The 16,627-nt window shown below is 39.5% G+C and overlaps 1 protein-coding gene across 4 annotated transcripts in view; it reads right to left on the minus strand.

The window, feature by feature from the left end:
* The window catches only part of SMAP1 (small ArfGAP 1), a 226,501-nt gene that overhangs the window by 47,914 nt on the left and 161,960 nt on the right, over positions 1 to 16,627 (minus strand). For all 4 annotated transcript variants that reach the window (XM_050950828.1, XM_050950830.1, XM_050950831.1 and 1 more), the window contains one exon: positions 982 to 1,066. In XM_050950828.1, coding sequence (XP_050806785.1) covers positions 982 to 1,066 — 85 coding nt within the window. The remainder of the gene's footprint in view (positions 1 to 981; positions 1,067 to 16,627) is intronic.

Genomic DNA, 16,627 nt, shown 5'->3' on the forward strand with positions numbered 1-16,627 from the left:
AAAAATACTTTAACTGAACTACAGTAGTTAATGGTACATTTTATATCCCATAGACAATACCATTAAATTTAAGATGTTAGTGTGAATTCTAAGTCACATCCAAATAAACCAGCTAGCCTGAACAGGAAACATTAGGCAATAAAAGAGATATTGACAGCTTCACTGCAATACTTTTCACAGCTCTAATCTGACTAAAGCATGAAAAGCTTGTCTTCTGTCTTCCACATCTTATAGCATTAAAGGCAAAGTTATACATACTAAGAAATAACTGAAGAATTCTCCTTAGTATCTTTTTCTGCTTCCACTATTAACCTCCTGTGCACCCTTCCAAAGCAAAAACAGATTTACAATAATACTAGAAAGATCAGACATGGCTTTTAAAATACGGTGTGTTTCACAATTTTTTTAAGGGGAGGGAAAGAGTATGAAGAACATGACAATATCTGTAGATAAGAAATATTTATCCTATGCAAGGTCTAAGTCAAAGCTAGTTCAAGACAAGTATATAGTCACTGGCTAGCCGGGGGGAAGCATAGTCAATTAAAATGAACAGTTCCCATTGTTGTCGTGAGACACTACAAAATACTGAAGATACTGAGATTACATGAAAATATGAGGGTTGGCTGCATTCAACAGAAATTGATTACTATTTTTTTGTACTAGCATATTATGAAGATATATAGCCTAACAGGAATACGATAAAGCAACCATAGCAATTTGCTTCTTAAAAAACTATTTTTGTACTTTAAATGCTGAAATGTCACAGCTCACAACTCTGAAGATCACCGATTGAAAAAGGTGGGCGGGGCGCTAAGGAGCTCATTACAGATGGAATTTAGCAGTCTTAATCATGTAATTTTCAGGTTCAACTAAAATGTCTGCTGGCATATGGAAGATAAAGCCATTATATTCATTTCAGTAAAAGTACTGTTGTAGTCATTTTTATAAAAGTAACAGAGAATTTCATTATTTATTACTTACCGAGTCCTAAAAGATCAATAGTAGGTTCTGGTGGTTTTTTCGGACTTGCTTTAGGCTCTAATTGCTGATCCTCCTTCTTTTGAGCCTTTAAAAAGAAAAAATATTCACACTCATAAGTAAGTTTTAAGATGTACAAGGCTTCTTTAATACAAAGAAGGATTTTAAGATTTCTGGAATACATCACAAATAAAATTTGTTTTCTAGACTAACTTTGCATATTGAAGTCTGATTACAGAGAATGAAGCACATGTGGAGGAGAGGTGGAAGGAAAAAGAGAACTGAAATATACCCTTATTCTTTCACCAGTTTTACAAACATTCTAAATACAATATTAAACTACAGGATTATTTACTGGGTTTAGGACAAGTCTAATATTTAAAAACCGCAGTGAATAAGTATTATATTAAAAAACTGTAACTGTTAATCATTTACAGTTAGGAATCACTGTTACTGAGTAAAATAATGACTCACTCATTTTGCACAAGTTATTTATTGACTAATTTTTAGACCAAATTAACGATATAGTTTTCCCAGTGTGGGAAAAAAACACCAGGTTTGTAAGCTTTTAAAAAGTTGAAAATAAGAAAAATTGGGAAGTGGGGTAGGTTATGAGACTAGTAAAGAAGCACATTTGACATCACTACAGGAAGAGGATATTATTAAACGGCAGACTTTTCAGCTGCTACTGAGTACGGTGGTGGCCTTTGGGTCTGCAAAAAACCCATGTTCATAGGCACACTTAATTTGGTAGATTTAGAAACAAAGAATCCTAGCTTTTTCTCCCCCCCCACACTTAAAAAATGAGACTTGTCTTTTTCTTGCAGAAGCCCTTGAAAATGTAAACTGATATAAATTGAGCTTGAGGTTTGACAGTTTGTCACATTCTAAAAATTACAGGTAGCTTACATTTCCCTCCCCTAACAATTACTCAGGGTTCGCTATTGGAATTTATAAAGACCTGAACCGCGAGTCCCTCCATTTCTGGAAGGATCACAAGTTACCGGTAGTTTGCAGCAGCTGGATATAGTGAGACACAGGCTGTCATTAACGCCACTGCAAATTCTTCTAATACATATTTAGGATAGTATTTTTTTTTCTATTTTCATCCCAACAGTGTATGTAGTTGAATCTGCTTTTCTGTTGCCCAGTCAGTGTTACCTCTGGGAAGGACAGGCTCTCCATATCACAGCTGGCAGAGTGGTCTAGCTGCAGACAAGGCATAGGGCTGACAACAAGGGTATCCTGCATTTTAATCCTGGTTTTAACAGACTCTCTCTGTGGCTCTGATCTGAGCCTTTCCACATGAGGGCTTTCCTAGATCAGGAAATTTGCAGAGGTGAAACATGTACTAATACCAATGTCCTTAATCTAGAAAATCCTTTATGTTCCTTATGTACCAAAAAGGAGATGAACAGGAATCATGGAATATCAGGGTTGGAAGGGACCTCAGGAGGTCATCTAGACCAAGCCCCTGCTCAAAGCAGGACCAACACCAACTAAATCATCCCAGCCAAGGCTGTGTCAAGCAGGGCCTTAAAAACTCTAAGGATGGAGATTCCATCACTTCTTCCAGTGCTTCACCACCCTCCTAGTATGAGGATTGCAAAAAAAAGAGTTAATGTTTGTGAAGTGTTTTAGATTGGAAAAAACTCACCATTGTGTTCTAACAACCCTCCAGTGGCTGGGGGGGGGGGTCCTGCAGACTACAAATTCTCAGTTTATTTAGACAAAGTATCCCTTGAAAAAGTATGTATAGAAATGCTTACATATAGAGTACAGACCCCAGACTGTGGGCTGCAGTTAGAGGAGACCTAAAGATCTCCACCCCAATATCAGACCAGCATTTGTAAAATAGGCCTAATTTTATTTGCAGCTGTATTTATAAAAATTTAGTTAGTATTGAATTAAAAGAAATATCAGAACCTAATTAATATTCAAAAGTAAAATTATGAACAGCAAGGATTCAAATAAAAATCTAATGACAGAAGAAAAAGGGCTTCCACAACTGAGTATATTTTCATTCAATGAAATATAAATTAGAGCTAGGAATATTAATCACAATTAACCTTAAATGTTTCAGGAAAGGAACATAAATTACAAAAAATAAAAAACATCTGGATTTTTTTCAACTGCTGTAAGAAACAAGATGATCTGTGTCATGGGTCACTGCAGCTGAGAGAAGAAATGCACTTGACACGTTGCTTGTCTGGGTACGTCTACACTACAGGATTATTCTGATTTTACATAAACCGGTTTTGTAAAACAGATTGTATAAAGTCGAGTGCACGCGGCCACTCAAAGCACAATAATTCGGTGGTGTGTGTCCATGTACCGAGGCTAGTGTCGATTTCTGGAGCGTTGCACTCTGGGTAGCTATCCCGTAGCTATCCCATAGTTCCTGCAGTCTCCCCCGCCCATTGGAATTCTGGGTTGAGATCCCAATGCAAGATGGTGCAAAAACAGTGTCATGAGTGATTCTGGGTAAATGTCATCATTCATTCCTTCCGCTGTGAAAGCAAGGCAGACAATCATTTTGCGCCCTTTTTCCCTGGATTGCACTGGCAGATGCCACAGCATGGCAACCATGGAGCCCGTTTTGCCTTTTGTCACTGTCACCGTATGTGTACTGACAGAGGCGGTACTGCAGTGCTACACAGCAGCATTTATTTGCCATTGCAAGGTAGCAGAGACGGTTATCAGTCGTTCTGTACCGTCTGCTGCTGTCATGGGTGCTCCTGGCTGGCCTTCACTGAGGTCACAAAGACAAAAATGAGAATGACTCCCAAAGTCAATCCCTCTTTTATGGTTTATCTAAAAATAGTCAGTCCTGCCTAGAATATCGGGCAAGTGTACTAGAGAACCAGTGTATCAGAGAACCAGAGAGCACAGCCGCTCCGTGTCAGATCCTGCAGAAATTATTAGTTGCATGCCACTCTAGGGGGTGCCCCTGCAACAACCCCACCCGTTGCTTCCCTCCTCCCCCAACCTTCCTGGGCTACCGTGGCAGTGTCCCCCCATTTTGTGTGATGAAGTAATAAAGAATGCAGGAATAAGAAACACTGACTTTTTAGTGAGATAAAATGAGGGGGAGGCAGCCTCCAGCTGCTATGATAGTCCAGGCAGGACATTAAACGGTGAGGGGGAGAGGAGCCCAGCATCCCACTGCTATTACAGTTCAGGCAGTACAGAATCTTTTCTTTAGACATGAAAGTGGGGGGGCTGATGGAACTCAGCCCCCAGTTGCTATGATGAGGACGGTTACCAGCCATTCTGTACCATCTACCGGGAATGACCAGGAGTCATTCCTATTTTTACCCAGGTGCCCCCGGCCGACCTCACCTGAGGCCAGCCAGAAGCACTCACAGGATGATGACGACAGCTATCAGTCCTTTTGTACAGTACTATCTGCCACCGGGGAGGGGAGAGGATGCTGCTATTCAGTGCCACAGCACTGCATCTAGCAGCAGCATGCAGTAGACATAACGGTGACATATAAAAAAATCAAGAAACTATTTTTTCCCTTTTCTTTCATGGGGGGAGGGGAGCGGTGGTAAATTGACGACATATACCCTGAAACACCCCAGACAATGTGTTTGACCCTACAGGCATTGGGAGCTCAGCCAAGAATGCAAATGCTTTTCGGAGACTGCGGGGACTGTGGGATAGCTGGAGTCCTCAGTACCCACTTCCTCCCTCCCTCCATGAGCGTCCATTTGATTCTTTGGCTTTCCGTTAACGCAGCACTGTGCTGTGGACTCTGTATCATAGCCTGGAGATTTTTTCAAATGCTTTCTCATTTCGTCTTCTGTAACGGAGCTCTGATAAAACAGATTTGTCTTCCCATACAGCGATCAGATTCAGTATCTCCCGTACGGTCCATGCTGCAGCTCTTTTTGGATTTGGGACTGCATCACCACCCGTGCTGATCAGAGCTCCACACTGGGCAAACAGGAAATGAAATTCAAGAGTTCATGGGGCTTTTCCTGTCTACCTGGCCAGTGCATCTGAGTTCGGATTGCTGTCCAGAGCAGTCACAATGGTGCACTGTGGGATACTGTCCGGAGGCCAATACTGTCGATTTGCGGCCACACTAACCCTAATCTGATATGTTAATACCGATTTCAGCGCTACTCCTCTCGTCGGGGAGGAGTACAGAAACCGGTTTAAAGAGCCCTTTATATCGATATAAAGGGCCTCGTTGTGTGGACGGGTGCAGCGTTAAATCGGTTTAAGGCTGCTAATATCGGTTTAAACGCATAGTGTAGACCAGGCCTCTTATAACCTTGATTTTTAAAAAAAAGCATGGACTGCTTTTCACAACATATACCAACTGTTCTGAAAATAAAGCTACATTAAAACGGCACTAAACGTGCACAATTTTCATTGCTTCAAATTAGACTGATTATCGGAGATCTGAAAACAACATTCTGAAATGCATTAATGCATGACAGGGTTAGTCTCAAATGCAACCCTACCATGTGTTCCTCAAAACCAAAGCACTATCTTGCATTCATTAGTAAGAACTAGACAGATGGAATTTAAATAATATTCCCCTTTGCTTAGAAACATTGATTATTACAGAAGGTTAATCTCATTACTTTAAAAATACAGTAAGAATATTTTCTTGAGTAGATTTTTTGTTTTGTTTTGTCAAATGTTGTAATTATATGACTGTTTGCTTTATTAGTTCTTTTATTACACATATAACTGGCCAGAAAAGGAACTGGTAATAAAAAGAGTTTACAAGAAAAACCAACACAAATGATAAACCCTAAATCAGGAATTTGTGTTTTCAATTTTTCTTGGGAATACTGTATAACATGATCAAACCTTCCCATTGATTAAAAAAAAATCAGCGGCATTTTACTATGGAACAGAGTTAACATTTATATGTATATGTACTGTTGTGAACTTCTGCTTTTTTGTTTTGTTTTGCAAGATGCGATATTTGGTGTTTTACTTAAATCGCCAATTCCAGGAGACATTTGATTACGTCAGAATCTTAGCTTTCATTTACAAATTAATTTCTAGTTCTCAGGTTACGAGAAAAGCTCAAAAATGTAACCCAAGTATGCTTTAAAGACTTAAATCAGAAGGCAAATAAACCCCATCAAAATTTATTTTAAAATCTCATTTTTTTTAAAATATTTGTGGTTTGCAATTGTGTGTGCTTCTTCCTACATTCTGTTACAAGCAATAAATCACTGCTCTTCATGCACTGCATTAAATCTCTTAAAAGTTGTTTCAAACGAATTTTGGCACTGCTCTTTTCCTTAAACAACATTTTTCACTAAATGAACAAAAATTTTGATTGATAATTTAATGAAAAATATTTAAATATTGCAGGAAAAGCTGATGAAATCTTAAATGTTAAAGGTAAAGAAGTATTTGCAGAAAACGTTGAACAGTTAATGCTGAAACGTCCTGCAACTTTTGAAGGATTTACACATTTTTCAAAATGAAGAAGATAAACCCTTTTAAGTATCAAACAATACAAAGGAACATAATTTGATGAAAATGAGATTTTACAGCAACAGAGGAACACACATCCATTAGGTCTTTTCTACTTAAAAGAATTTTGTTGTTTTACAAGCATTCTAAGGGATTAGAACATTTTTTGAACAGTTCACATATATGGAGATATACCTATCTCATAGAGCTAGAAGGGACCCCAAAAGGTCATCGAGTCCAGCCCCCTGTCTTCACTAGCAGGACCAAGTCTGATTTTTGCCCCAGATCCTTAAGTGTCCCCCCTCAAAGGACTGAACTCACAACCCTGGGTTTAGCAGGCCAATACTCAAACCACTGAGCTATCATCCACCGGCAGGAATAATGCACCTGGTTTAGGTGCATTCAATTTGGAGTAGAATATACTTAGCTCTACCAACAAATTTGGTCTAAGCATTTTCAGCCTGTACCAGTGTAGTGTCACAGCATGGATGCAAACCAGCTGAAACAGTTCAATTTATCTCTCCACTTCTGTCCACAGTGAACTAATGGTCTACCAAAATCACTCAGAATCTGCTATTTCTAGGCATTGTGCCAAGCACTGTAGTTTTCTAGATTTTTTTAAAATAGATTTTGTGAAAGATTTTCCCCTAGAAAAGGTTTTGAAGATGCAACCAATGAATGTTAGACAAATTGACTTCAGTGGATCTGTACCAATTTACACCGGCTGAAAAGGACCACAGAGATTTCTCACATTTAAGCGTGAGGTTTCGTTTGTTTGTATAAATCAGGCAAAACGCATAAACTTCAATTAGCTGTATCTTCCAAACATGAAAGCAGAACTTATCTTACTGAAATTATATATTTTGTAGTAACTGCACAACAAAGTGCAATCAGGAAATCCTTTGGTACAGAGTCCACTCTGTTCCTGCTGCCTTAGGGACACCACATCCAACTTTTCCCAGGACTACCAGGAAGCCATTGGGACTGGAGATAAGGAGTGGAAGTAAGGTCAGGCTCCCAAGTGACGTTAGATAAGAATTCATAATTCAGACTGGCTCTTCTATTACCTTTCTTGACATTTTCTGAAGAACCGTGAAGAGAATACAGGAACTGGGGACAAACTTCAAAGACTAGAGAAGGAATACTTTCCCAGTGCTCACCTGCGTGGGAAATTTGTGAAGACTTGATTCTGTGGCTGTGTGGACTGGCAAAAAGATATAGATCTGGAGTTCCCAACAGCTGATACAGTTTGAGCTATTTCTTTCCAAACATGCACATTTTTGAGCTATATCTTTTGTTCTGCAAACCTTTTACTCTGTACAGTGCATCGGCTACTACCAAAATACTCCTATTCAAATCAATCTAAGTAAATTTTGCAAGTAACATTTCAGGAGGCACTCACTATCAAATGCTTTACGAAAATCCAAATGTATTATAGATCTACTTCTCATGTGCTAATTCTGAAGTTCTACTAACAAACAGTTGGCAGCCTGGTAAGATTTATTCTATGGAAATCCACGCTGTTTACTGCTCACTCTTCATTATCCTCAAAATGTGAGAGTGGATCATGTTACTTCTGAATATCAGTACTACATTTGCTTTTCTACAATTTTTTGTTACTTTCCCACTTTTCCAAGTGGGAGAAATCCAGTACATTATATTTACACAAATATACATTCATTGTACAGTCAGTATATTAATCAAATCACTTAATACTCCATTTTGAAATTTATTTTGAAAAATTCCAGTATGTTTTCTTTCATTTAAGGAAAATCTAGTCACATTCAAAATGAAGTGCCTTAGCAGTGGAGTGGGTTTATTTAAGTAACATGAAAACCAGACTGCAAGCTTCCATACCAAGATCATATACAAACGTATTAGTTTACAGAAAGTGGGTTACCCAGATATGCTGGCAACAATTATTTTTGTTCTTGATATCTTAAGCTATTACACATATATAAGTCTTTGGAAAATCTACTTCAGACCTAATAAGTCCATTCTGTGTATATGCTAATCAGTTAGTTTATAGACAGATTTTTTCCCAACTTGCCAAAAATCAGTAAATATTACTGTTGTAACCTGTATCAGAACGAATTAACTTCCTATTCCTTTACAGAACCACGCAGTCCCCTCTTCACAGCTGTGATATGCAACAGTTCTTCACTCAAGTTTGCTAACATCTTCTTTTCAAAGTAATCTTTATGACAAATAGTTTTCTAACCACAGTTTATCACTTTTTCATCTAAACAATGCTATTTGTAATGGACAATATTCACTACATGACCGGAATTAAAATTTTCCACTCAAGATCCTCTTTATCCTTTAATTTATATAAGGTACAATGTTTATCACAGATTTCCATTTTCTGGCCATTCTACTTCCTAAGCAGCAAGTTAAATAAGTGGAAAAACACTTAGGCCCAGATTTTTAAAGGTATTTTGGCATTTTTCCACTTAGTGTTGCAACATCTGACTGACTTAAGAGCCTAACTGTAATCTGCAAAAGTGACTTAGGCACTTATGAGTGACCCTAAATCACATATGGGTTTCTAGGTCACTAAGTCACTTCTGATAACAAGACTTAGGTATTTGGAACACCTGAAAATCTGGGTGTCAGCCTTTTGTTTTCAGTGCCGCTATCATAGAATCATAGAAACGTAGGGCTGGAAGGGCCCTTCCAGAGGGGGGAGCCATTTATGACAATTTTACACCAAAACCATAAAGACCTGATTGTTACGTAAGTTCCATTTTTGAATAGTCTTGCTTATGTGGGTCTCACACTTGTTTTAGCTTTATGAAGAGAACTGTCTTGAGAAATGCTAAACACAAATACTCTATGTATGGTATACACATAAAAGTATGATAAGAAGGGAAAGCCACAGTGTATAGGATACATAAGTATTTCATGAACAATGAAGATGCGATATTTAGTTTATAGCAGGGATTGGCAACCTTTGGCACATGGACCACCAGGGCAAGCCCCCTGGCGTTTACATGCCACATCCGCATGTTTGTCTGATCGCAGCTCCCACTGGCCGTGGATTTGGCTCCAGGCCAATGTGGGCTGCGGGAAGCAGCGGCCAGTACATCCCTTGGCCTGCGCCGCTTCCCGCAGCCCCCTGTTGGCCTGTAGCCGTGAACCGCAGCCAGTGGGAGCCGTGATCGGCCAAACCTGCAGACATGGCAGGTAAACAACCGGCCCAGCCCACCAGGTTGCTTACCCTGGCAGGCCATGTGCCAAAGGTTGCCTATCTCTGATTTATAGGTACGGCATGACAATACGCCCCCATGTTTTGTAGCAGAGCAATACAGCTTGACAAGCTGGCTTGTGAATCATAAGAACATAAGAATGGCCGTACTGGGTCAGACCAAAGCTCCACCCAGCCCAGTATCCTGTCTACCAACAGTAGCCAATGCCAGATGCCCCAGAGGAAGTGAACCTAACAGGTAATGATCAAGTGGTCTCTCTCCTGCCATCCATCACCACCCTCTGACAAACAGAGGCTAGGGACACCATTCTTTACCCATCCTGGCTAATAGCCATTAATGGACTTAGAGCTAGATAAATTCATGGAAGTTCTTTTAAACCCTGTTATAGTCCTAGCCTTCACAACCTCCTCAGGCAAGGAGTTCCACAAGTTGACTGTGCACTGTGTGAAGAACTTCCTTTTATTTGTTTTAAACCTGCTGCCCATTAATTTCATTTGGTGGCCCCAAGTTCTTATATTATGGGAACAAATAAATAAAACTTTTCCTTATTCACTTTCTCCACATCACTCATGATTTTATATATCTCTATCATATCCTCCCCTTAGTCTTCTCTTTTCCAAGCTGAAAAGTCCTAGCCTCTTTAATCTCTCCTCATATGGGACCCGTTTCAAACCCCTAATTTTATTTGCCCTTTTCTGAACTTTTTCTAATGCCAGTATATCTTTTGTGAGATGAGGACACCACATCTGTACACAGTATTCAAGGTGTGGGCATACCATGGATTTATATAAGGGCAATAAGATATTCTCCATCTTATTCTCTATCCCTTTTTTAATGATTCCTAACATCCTGTTTGCTTTTTTGACTGCCACTGCACACTGCATGGATGTCTTCAGAGAACTATCCACGATGACTCCAAGATCTCTCTCTCGATTATTTGTAGCTAAATTAGCCCCCGTCATACCATATGTATAGTTGGGGTTATTTTTTCCAATGTGCATTACTTTACATTTATCCACATTAAATTTCATTTGCCATTTTGTGCCCAATCACTTAGTTTTGTGAGTTTTTTTTAAGTTCTTCACAGTCTGCTTTGGTTTTAATTATCTTGAGCAGTTCAGTATTGTCTGCAAACGTTGCCACCTCACTGTTCACCCCTTTCTCCAGATCATTTATGAATAAGTTGAATAGGATTGGTCCTAGGACTGACCTCTGGGGAGCACTACTAGTTACCTATCTCCATTCTGAAAATTTACCATTTATTTCTACCCTTTGTTCCGTCTTTTAACCAGTTCTCAATCCATAAGAGTCTTTGGTCAGGGACCTTGTCAAAGGCTTTCTGGAAATAGAAGTACACTATATCCACTGGGTCCCCCTTGTCCACACGTTTGTTGACCCCTTCAAGAACTCTAGTAGATTAGTAAGACAATTTCCCTTTACAGAAACCATGTTGACCTTTGCTCAAGTTATTTTCTTCTATGTGTCTGACAATTTTATTCTTTATTATTGATACAGCTAATTTGCCCAGTACTGACGTTAGACTTACCAGTCTGTAATTGCCGGGATGACCTCTAGAGCCCTTTTTAAATATTGGCGTTACATTATCTACCATAGTTAATAGTTCCACAACTTCACTTTTGAGTTCTTTCAGAACTCTTGTGTGAATGCCATCTGGTCCCAGTTACTTGTTACTGTTAAGTTTATCAATTAATTCCAAAATTTCCTCTAGTGACACTTCAGTCTGTGGCAATTTCTCAGATTTGTCATCTACAAAGGAGGCTCAGATTTGGGAATCTCCCTAACATCCTCAGCTGTGAAGACTGAAGCAAAGAATTCATTCAGTTTTTCCGCAATGACTTTATCATCTTTAAGCACTCCTTTTTCATCTCGATCATCAAGAGGCCCCACTGGTTGTTTAGTAGGCTTCCTGCTTCTGATGTACTTAAACACTTTGTTATTATCTTTGGAGTTTTTGGCCAGCCGTTCTTCAAACTCCTCTTTGGCTTTTCTTATTACACTCTTGCACTTAATTTGGCAGTGTTTATGCTCCTTTCTATTTGCCCCACTAGGATTTGACTTCCACTTTTTAAAGGAAGTCTTTTTATCTCTCACTGCTTCTTTTACATGGTTGTTAAGCCAGAGCGGCTCTTTTTTAGTTCTTTTATTATGTTTAATTTGGGGTAAACATTTAGGTTGGGCCTCTATTATGGTGTCTTTGAAAAGTGTCCATGCAGCTTGCAGGGATTTCACTATAGTCACTGTACCTTTTAATTTTTGTTTAACTAACCTCCTCATGTTTGCATAGATCCGCTTTCTGAAATTAAATGCCACAGCGTTGGGCTGTTGAGGTGTTCTTCCCACCACAGAAATGATTGTGTCCCATTGATTGTCCCGACTCCACCAGGTTTCTGTGATGCCTATCATATCAATATCCTCTAACATGAGGCACTCTAGTTCACCCAGTATTTAGACTTCTAGTATTTGTGTACAAGCACTTTAAAAACTTGTTCCTGTTTATTTGTCTGCCCTTTTCTGATGCGTCAGATTCTTTATGTGAATGTTTCTTTCTTGTCTGATCTGGCCCATACTTCATCCTTTTCCATCCCCTCCTCCTGACTAGCACAGAGAAGTCTCTATCTGATCCATGTGCTCCGCTGCAGCAGTTAGCTTTCCCCCCATCTCTTAGTTTAAAAATTGCTCTGCAACCTTTCTAATGTTAAGTGCCAGCAGTCAGGATCCACTTTGGTTTAGGTGGAGCCCATTCTTGCTGTATAGGCTCCCCCTATCGCAAAAGTTTCCCCAGTTCCTAATAAATCTAACCCCCTCCTCCCTACACCATCATCTCATCCACACATTGAAGCTCTGCCTGCCTACCTGGCCCTGTGCGTGGAACTGGAAGCATTTCTGAGAACGCTCCTGTAGAGGTCCTGGATTTCAGTCTTTCCTAGCAGCCTAAGTTTGGTCTCCAGGATGTCTCTCCTACCCCTCCCTATGTCACTGGTTCCTACATGTACCATGACCCTCGGCTCCACCTCAGAACTACACATAAGTCTATCTAGATGCCTCGAGAGATCCGCAACCTTCGCACCAGGAAGGCAGGTCACCATTCGGTTTTCCCAGTGATCACAAACCCAGCTATCTATGTTTCCAATGATCAAATCTCCCATTACTAACACCTTCCTTTTCCTAATGACTGGAGTTCCCTCCCCTGGAGAGGTAACCTCAGTGCGAGAGGATACCCCAACATCATCTGGAAGGAGGGTCCCAACTATGGGAAGGTTTCCCTCTGCTCCCATTGACTGCTCTCCTTCCCTGAGCCTTTCATTCTCCTTCACAGCACAAGGGCTGTCTGACTGGAAGTGGGACAAATCTACAGTGTCCCAGAAAGCCTCATCAGCATACCTCTCTGCCTCCCTTAGCTCCTCTAGTTCTGCCACCCTGGCCTCCAAAGCCCGTACTCAGTCTGAGGGCCAGGAGCTCCTTGCAACGAATGCATACATACATCACCAGCAAACAGAGCAAGTTATCACACTTGCTGCACTCGGTCCCCAATCTGCTGCTGGGCTTCCTGCCTACATTCCCTCCTACAGCTACTTCGGTTAATGATACATTTGATCATAGTTTAGGTTAAAGGTTTCAAGAATGGCAAGCGTACCTCACCTGCTGCACTAAGATGCTTTTTGATTTCTAACATTATTAGTCTGATTAATAAACATTATGGCAAATATTAGTGATTTTCTAGGTCTTCACTGGTGCTAGATTGTGAAGATACTCAGAGTTCCTCAAGGAAACACAGAGCTGGAAGAGAATTTGTGCAGTCTGGCACTACACTACCACCAATAAAAGACTGCATTAGTAAAAGTCTGCTATAATGAACCGTGCACTCATTACAAGGGTTTCATGTCTGTCACGAAGGTTGCGGAAGTCATGGATTCAATTTCCTCAGATTGAAAAAAGTTTCAAACAAAAACAAAAAACCCACAACAGAATTTTCACAAAACATAACTTCTGTATTCCACACAGCTCTGTAGTCATTACAGCTTTTACGCATATTGCTTATTTGCGTATCTATTTTGCGGTTGTCACAAACTTTAGCAGTAGTCTTTACTGAGGTAGTAAAATGAGCCTAATGTAGTCTCCTCCTTCCTAAAGTTGGACATACGTTTGAAATACAGTATTTTCAGATCAAGTATATGCATCTGGAAGAAGTTTTAGCAGTTATCACACCTGAAAGGCTTGCTTGCATTTGGGCTCAATCAGCCTTTCAGAAAAGGGATACAGGGCTATTTTGGTGGGCCGGAATTCTGCTTTTGGATACAAAACACCAAGCAGAGTAATTGCCAGTATTGTGAATAATAATTGTAATATCTTTCAGGTTTTTTGGTACTATATTGACTGCAGTGTTTTCTATATTTGTCATATGCATACTGTTAATAATGGCAGTTTTGAACATAGGCCACAAGGAAGCACAGAGAAATATCTCTCTACGCAAACCCATGTCTGCAACTAGCACCCAGGTGTTCTGTCAACTCAAAATGACAATATTTGGAAACAAATCCATCTCCCCCCAAATTTTGTCCTCAATTTCTTGCTTTAATCTGTGTCAATAACTTCATTGTCCATCCTCTCTCATTTCTTTTCCATTAATTCAGATCATCTCTAAATCCTGTCAGTTCTTCTTTCTGAAATCCAGTCTTCTCTCTAGCTCTCCTGCTCTTAACATCACTTATTAATTTAAATTGTACACTGCTTAGACACCAGTGGTGCAATGAAAATAACATAAAAGTCTCATGTGGTGACAACACTGATATACTTCAATACACAGAGCTGTGCATACAGCACCAAAAGCAGTAAATATTTCTTCTCTGAAGTACTTAATACACAAAATCACATTTATATTTCTTATCTGGACCCATTTGTAAATTTTATAAAATACTTTTTAATACAAATCAAGTTCTCACTTTTGTGTATTTACCATTAAAACTTATGTGATAAATCCTTTATCAAAATGAAAAGATAATAGATTATATAATCTATTCATAATCTGATTAGACAGACAGACCCTGCTACATTAACTGAAAAATAGTAACGATATAATGGATGCCAACTATGCTAAATTTTCACTTGGTCACAGTTAAATTGGTTGGCTTGGATTTACCAGATGCACATTCATGTTCCTGCATATTCGGCAGCAAGTACAATGCTATCAACCTTTATGCAGCCAGTCATTCAGCTTTAAGGTTTTGTCCTAAATAAACCAGAAGACATAAAATTCATGTCCTAACAAATGTAGAAAGCAGTCAGCTGTGAGTGGATAAAAATTAAACTATCTATAATTTATTTTAAAAATGTATAAAAACAAGAATATAGACCTACTTCGATAAAATAATTTTATAAAAATTAATTCATGCTGAGCAGATGTCTCATTCAAAATATTAAAATCTTCATTAGTGGGAGCTTCACCAGCCAATCTGCTTGTAACTCATAAAACTACTCATGATAATTTAATCAAAAATCATTTACTTTCCAACTCCTGCATTTTTGTTCTATTTCCTTGCCATTTTAAATATATGATAGCATAGCTGAAAGCCTAACACTTTTCAGTCTATCAATTTTGATAAGGAAATTAAATAACCATGTTCAATACATACTGTTCAAAATATATACTGTTCCACATTATAACTGAACTAGGCAAATATTCCAATTCTACATTAATAAGATCATATGAATACCATTCTAAAACATTTAAGCACAAATTCATGGAGAATGGATGGGACAATATCCATTACATTAATTATAAAAACAAAGTAATTTATACATATTTAATTGCAACACTAATTCACACTTGGACTTGCAGCTAGCAAGGGATGTTAAGAGTTACAAGAAAGGTTTCTACAGGTACAAGCGAGTCTCAACTTACGTGCATTTAACATGCGTGAAGTTTTTTTGCATGGTCGGCAAAAAAGAAAAATAATTTAAATATTGTACCTGAAGTGAGGGCAATTCCGTCCGCAATTACACTCAATGTAATTTTTGACTATACGCAATTTTCACTTTATGCATTGACACAGGAACGTAACCCCAGCATAAGATGAGACTCGCCTGTATGTTAGCAACAAGATGGTGGTCAGGGAAAGTGTGGACCACTTATTGAACGGGGGAGGAAACATAGTGACAGAGGATGTGGAAAAAGCTAATTTTTCAATGCTTTTTTTGCCTCTGTCTTCACAAACAAGGTCAGCTCCCAGACTACTGCACTGGGCAGCACAGTATGGGGAGGAGGTGGCCAGCCCTCTGTGGAGAAAAGTTGTTCAGGACTATTTAGAAAAGCCGGATGAGCACAAGTTCATGGGGCCAGATGCGTTGCATCCAAGGGTGCTAAAGGAGTTGGCAGATGTGATTGCAGAGCCATTGGCCATTATCTCTGAAAACTCGTGGCAATCGGGCGAGGTCCCAGATGACTGGTAAAAGGCTAATGTAGTGCCCATCTTTATAAAAAAGGAAAGAAGGATGATACAGGGAACTACAGGCCAGTCAGCCTCACCTCAGTCCCTGGAAAAATCATGGAGCAAGTCCTCAAGGAATCAATTTTGAAGCACTTGGAGAGGAAAGTGATCAGGAACAGTCAGCATGGATTCACCAAGGGCAAGTCATGCCTGACTAACCTAATTGCCTTCTATGAGGAGATAACTGGGTCTGTGGACAAGGGGAAAAGCAGTGGACGTGTTATTCCTTGACTTTAGCAAAGCTTTTCATACAGTCTCCCAAAGTGTTCTTGCCAGCAAGTTAAAGTAGAACGGGTTGGATGAACGGACTATAAGGTGGAGAGAAAGCTGGCTAGATAGTCTGGCTCAATGGGTAGTGATCAATGGCTCCATGTCCAGTTGGCAGCCGGTATCAAGTAGAGGACCCCAAGGGTGGGTCCTGGGGCCAGTTTTGTTCAATATCTGCATTAATAATCCGGAGGATGGCGTGGACTGCAGCCT

This window comes from Gopherus flavomarginatus, chromosome 4, assembly GCF_025201925.1.
Source record: "Gopherus flavomarginatus isolate rGopFla2 chromosome 4, rGopFla2.mat.asm, whole genome shotgun sequence".
NCBI lineage: Eukaryota > Metazoa > Chordata > Testudines > Testudinidae > Gopherus > Gopherus flavomarginatus.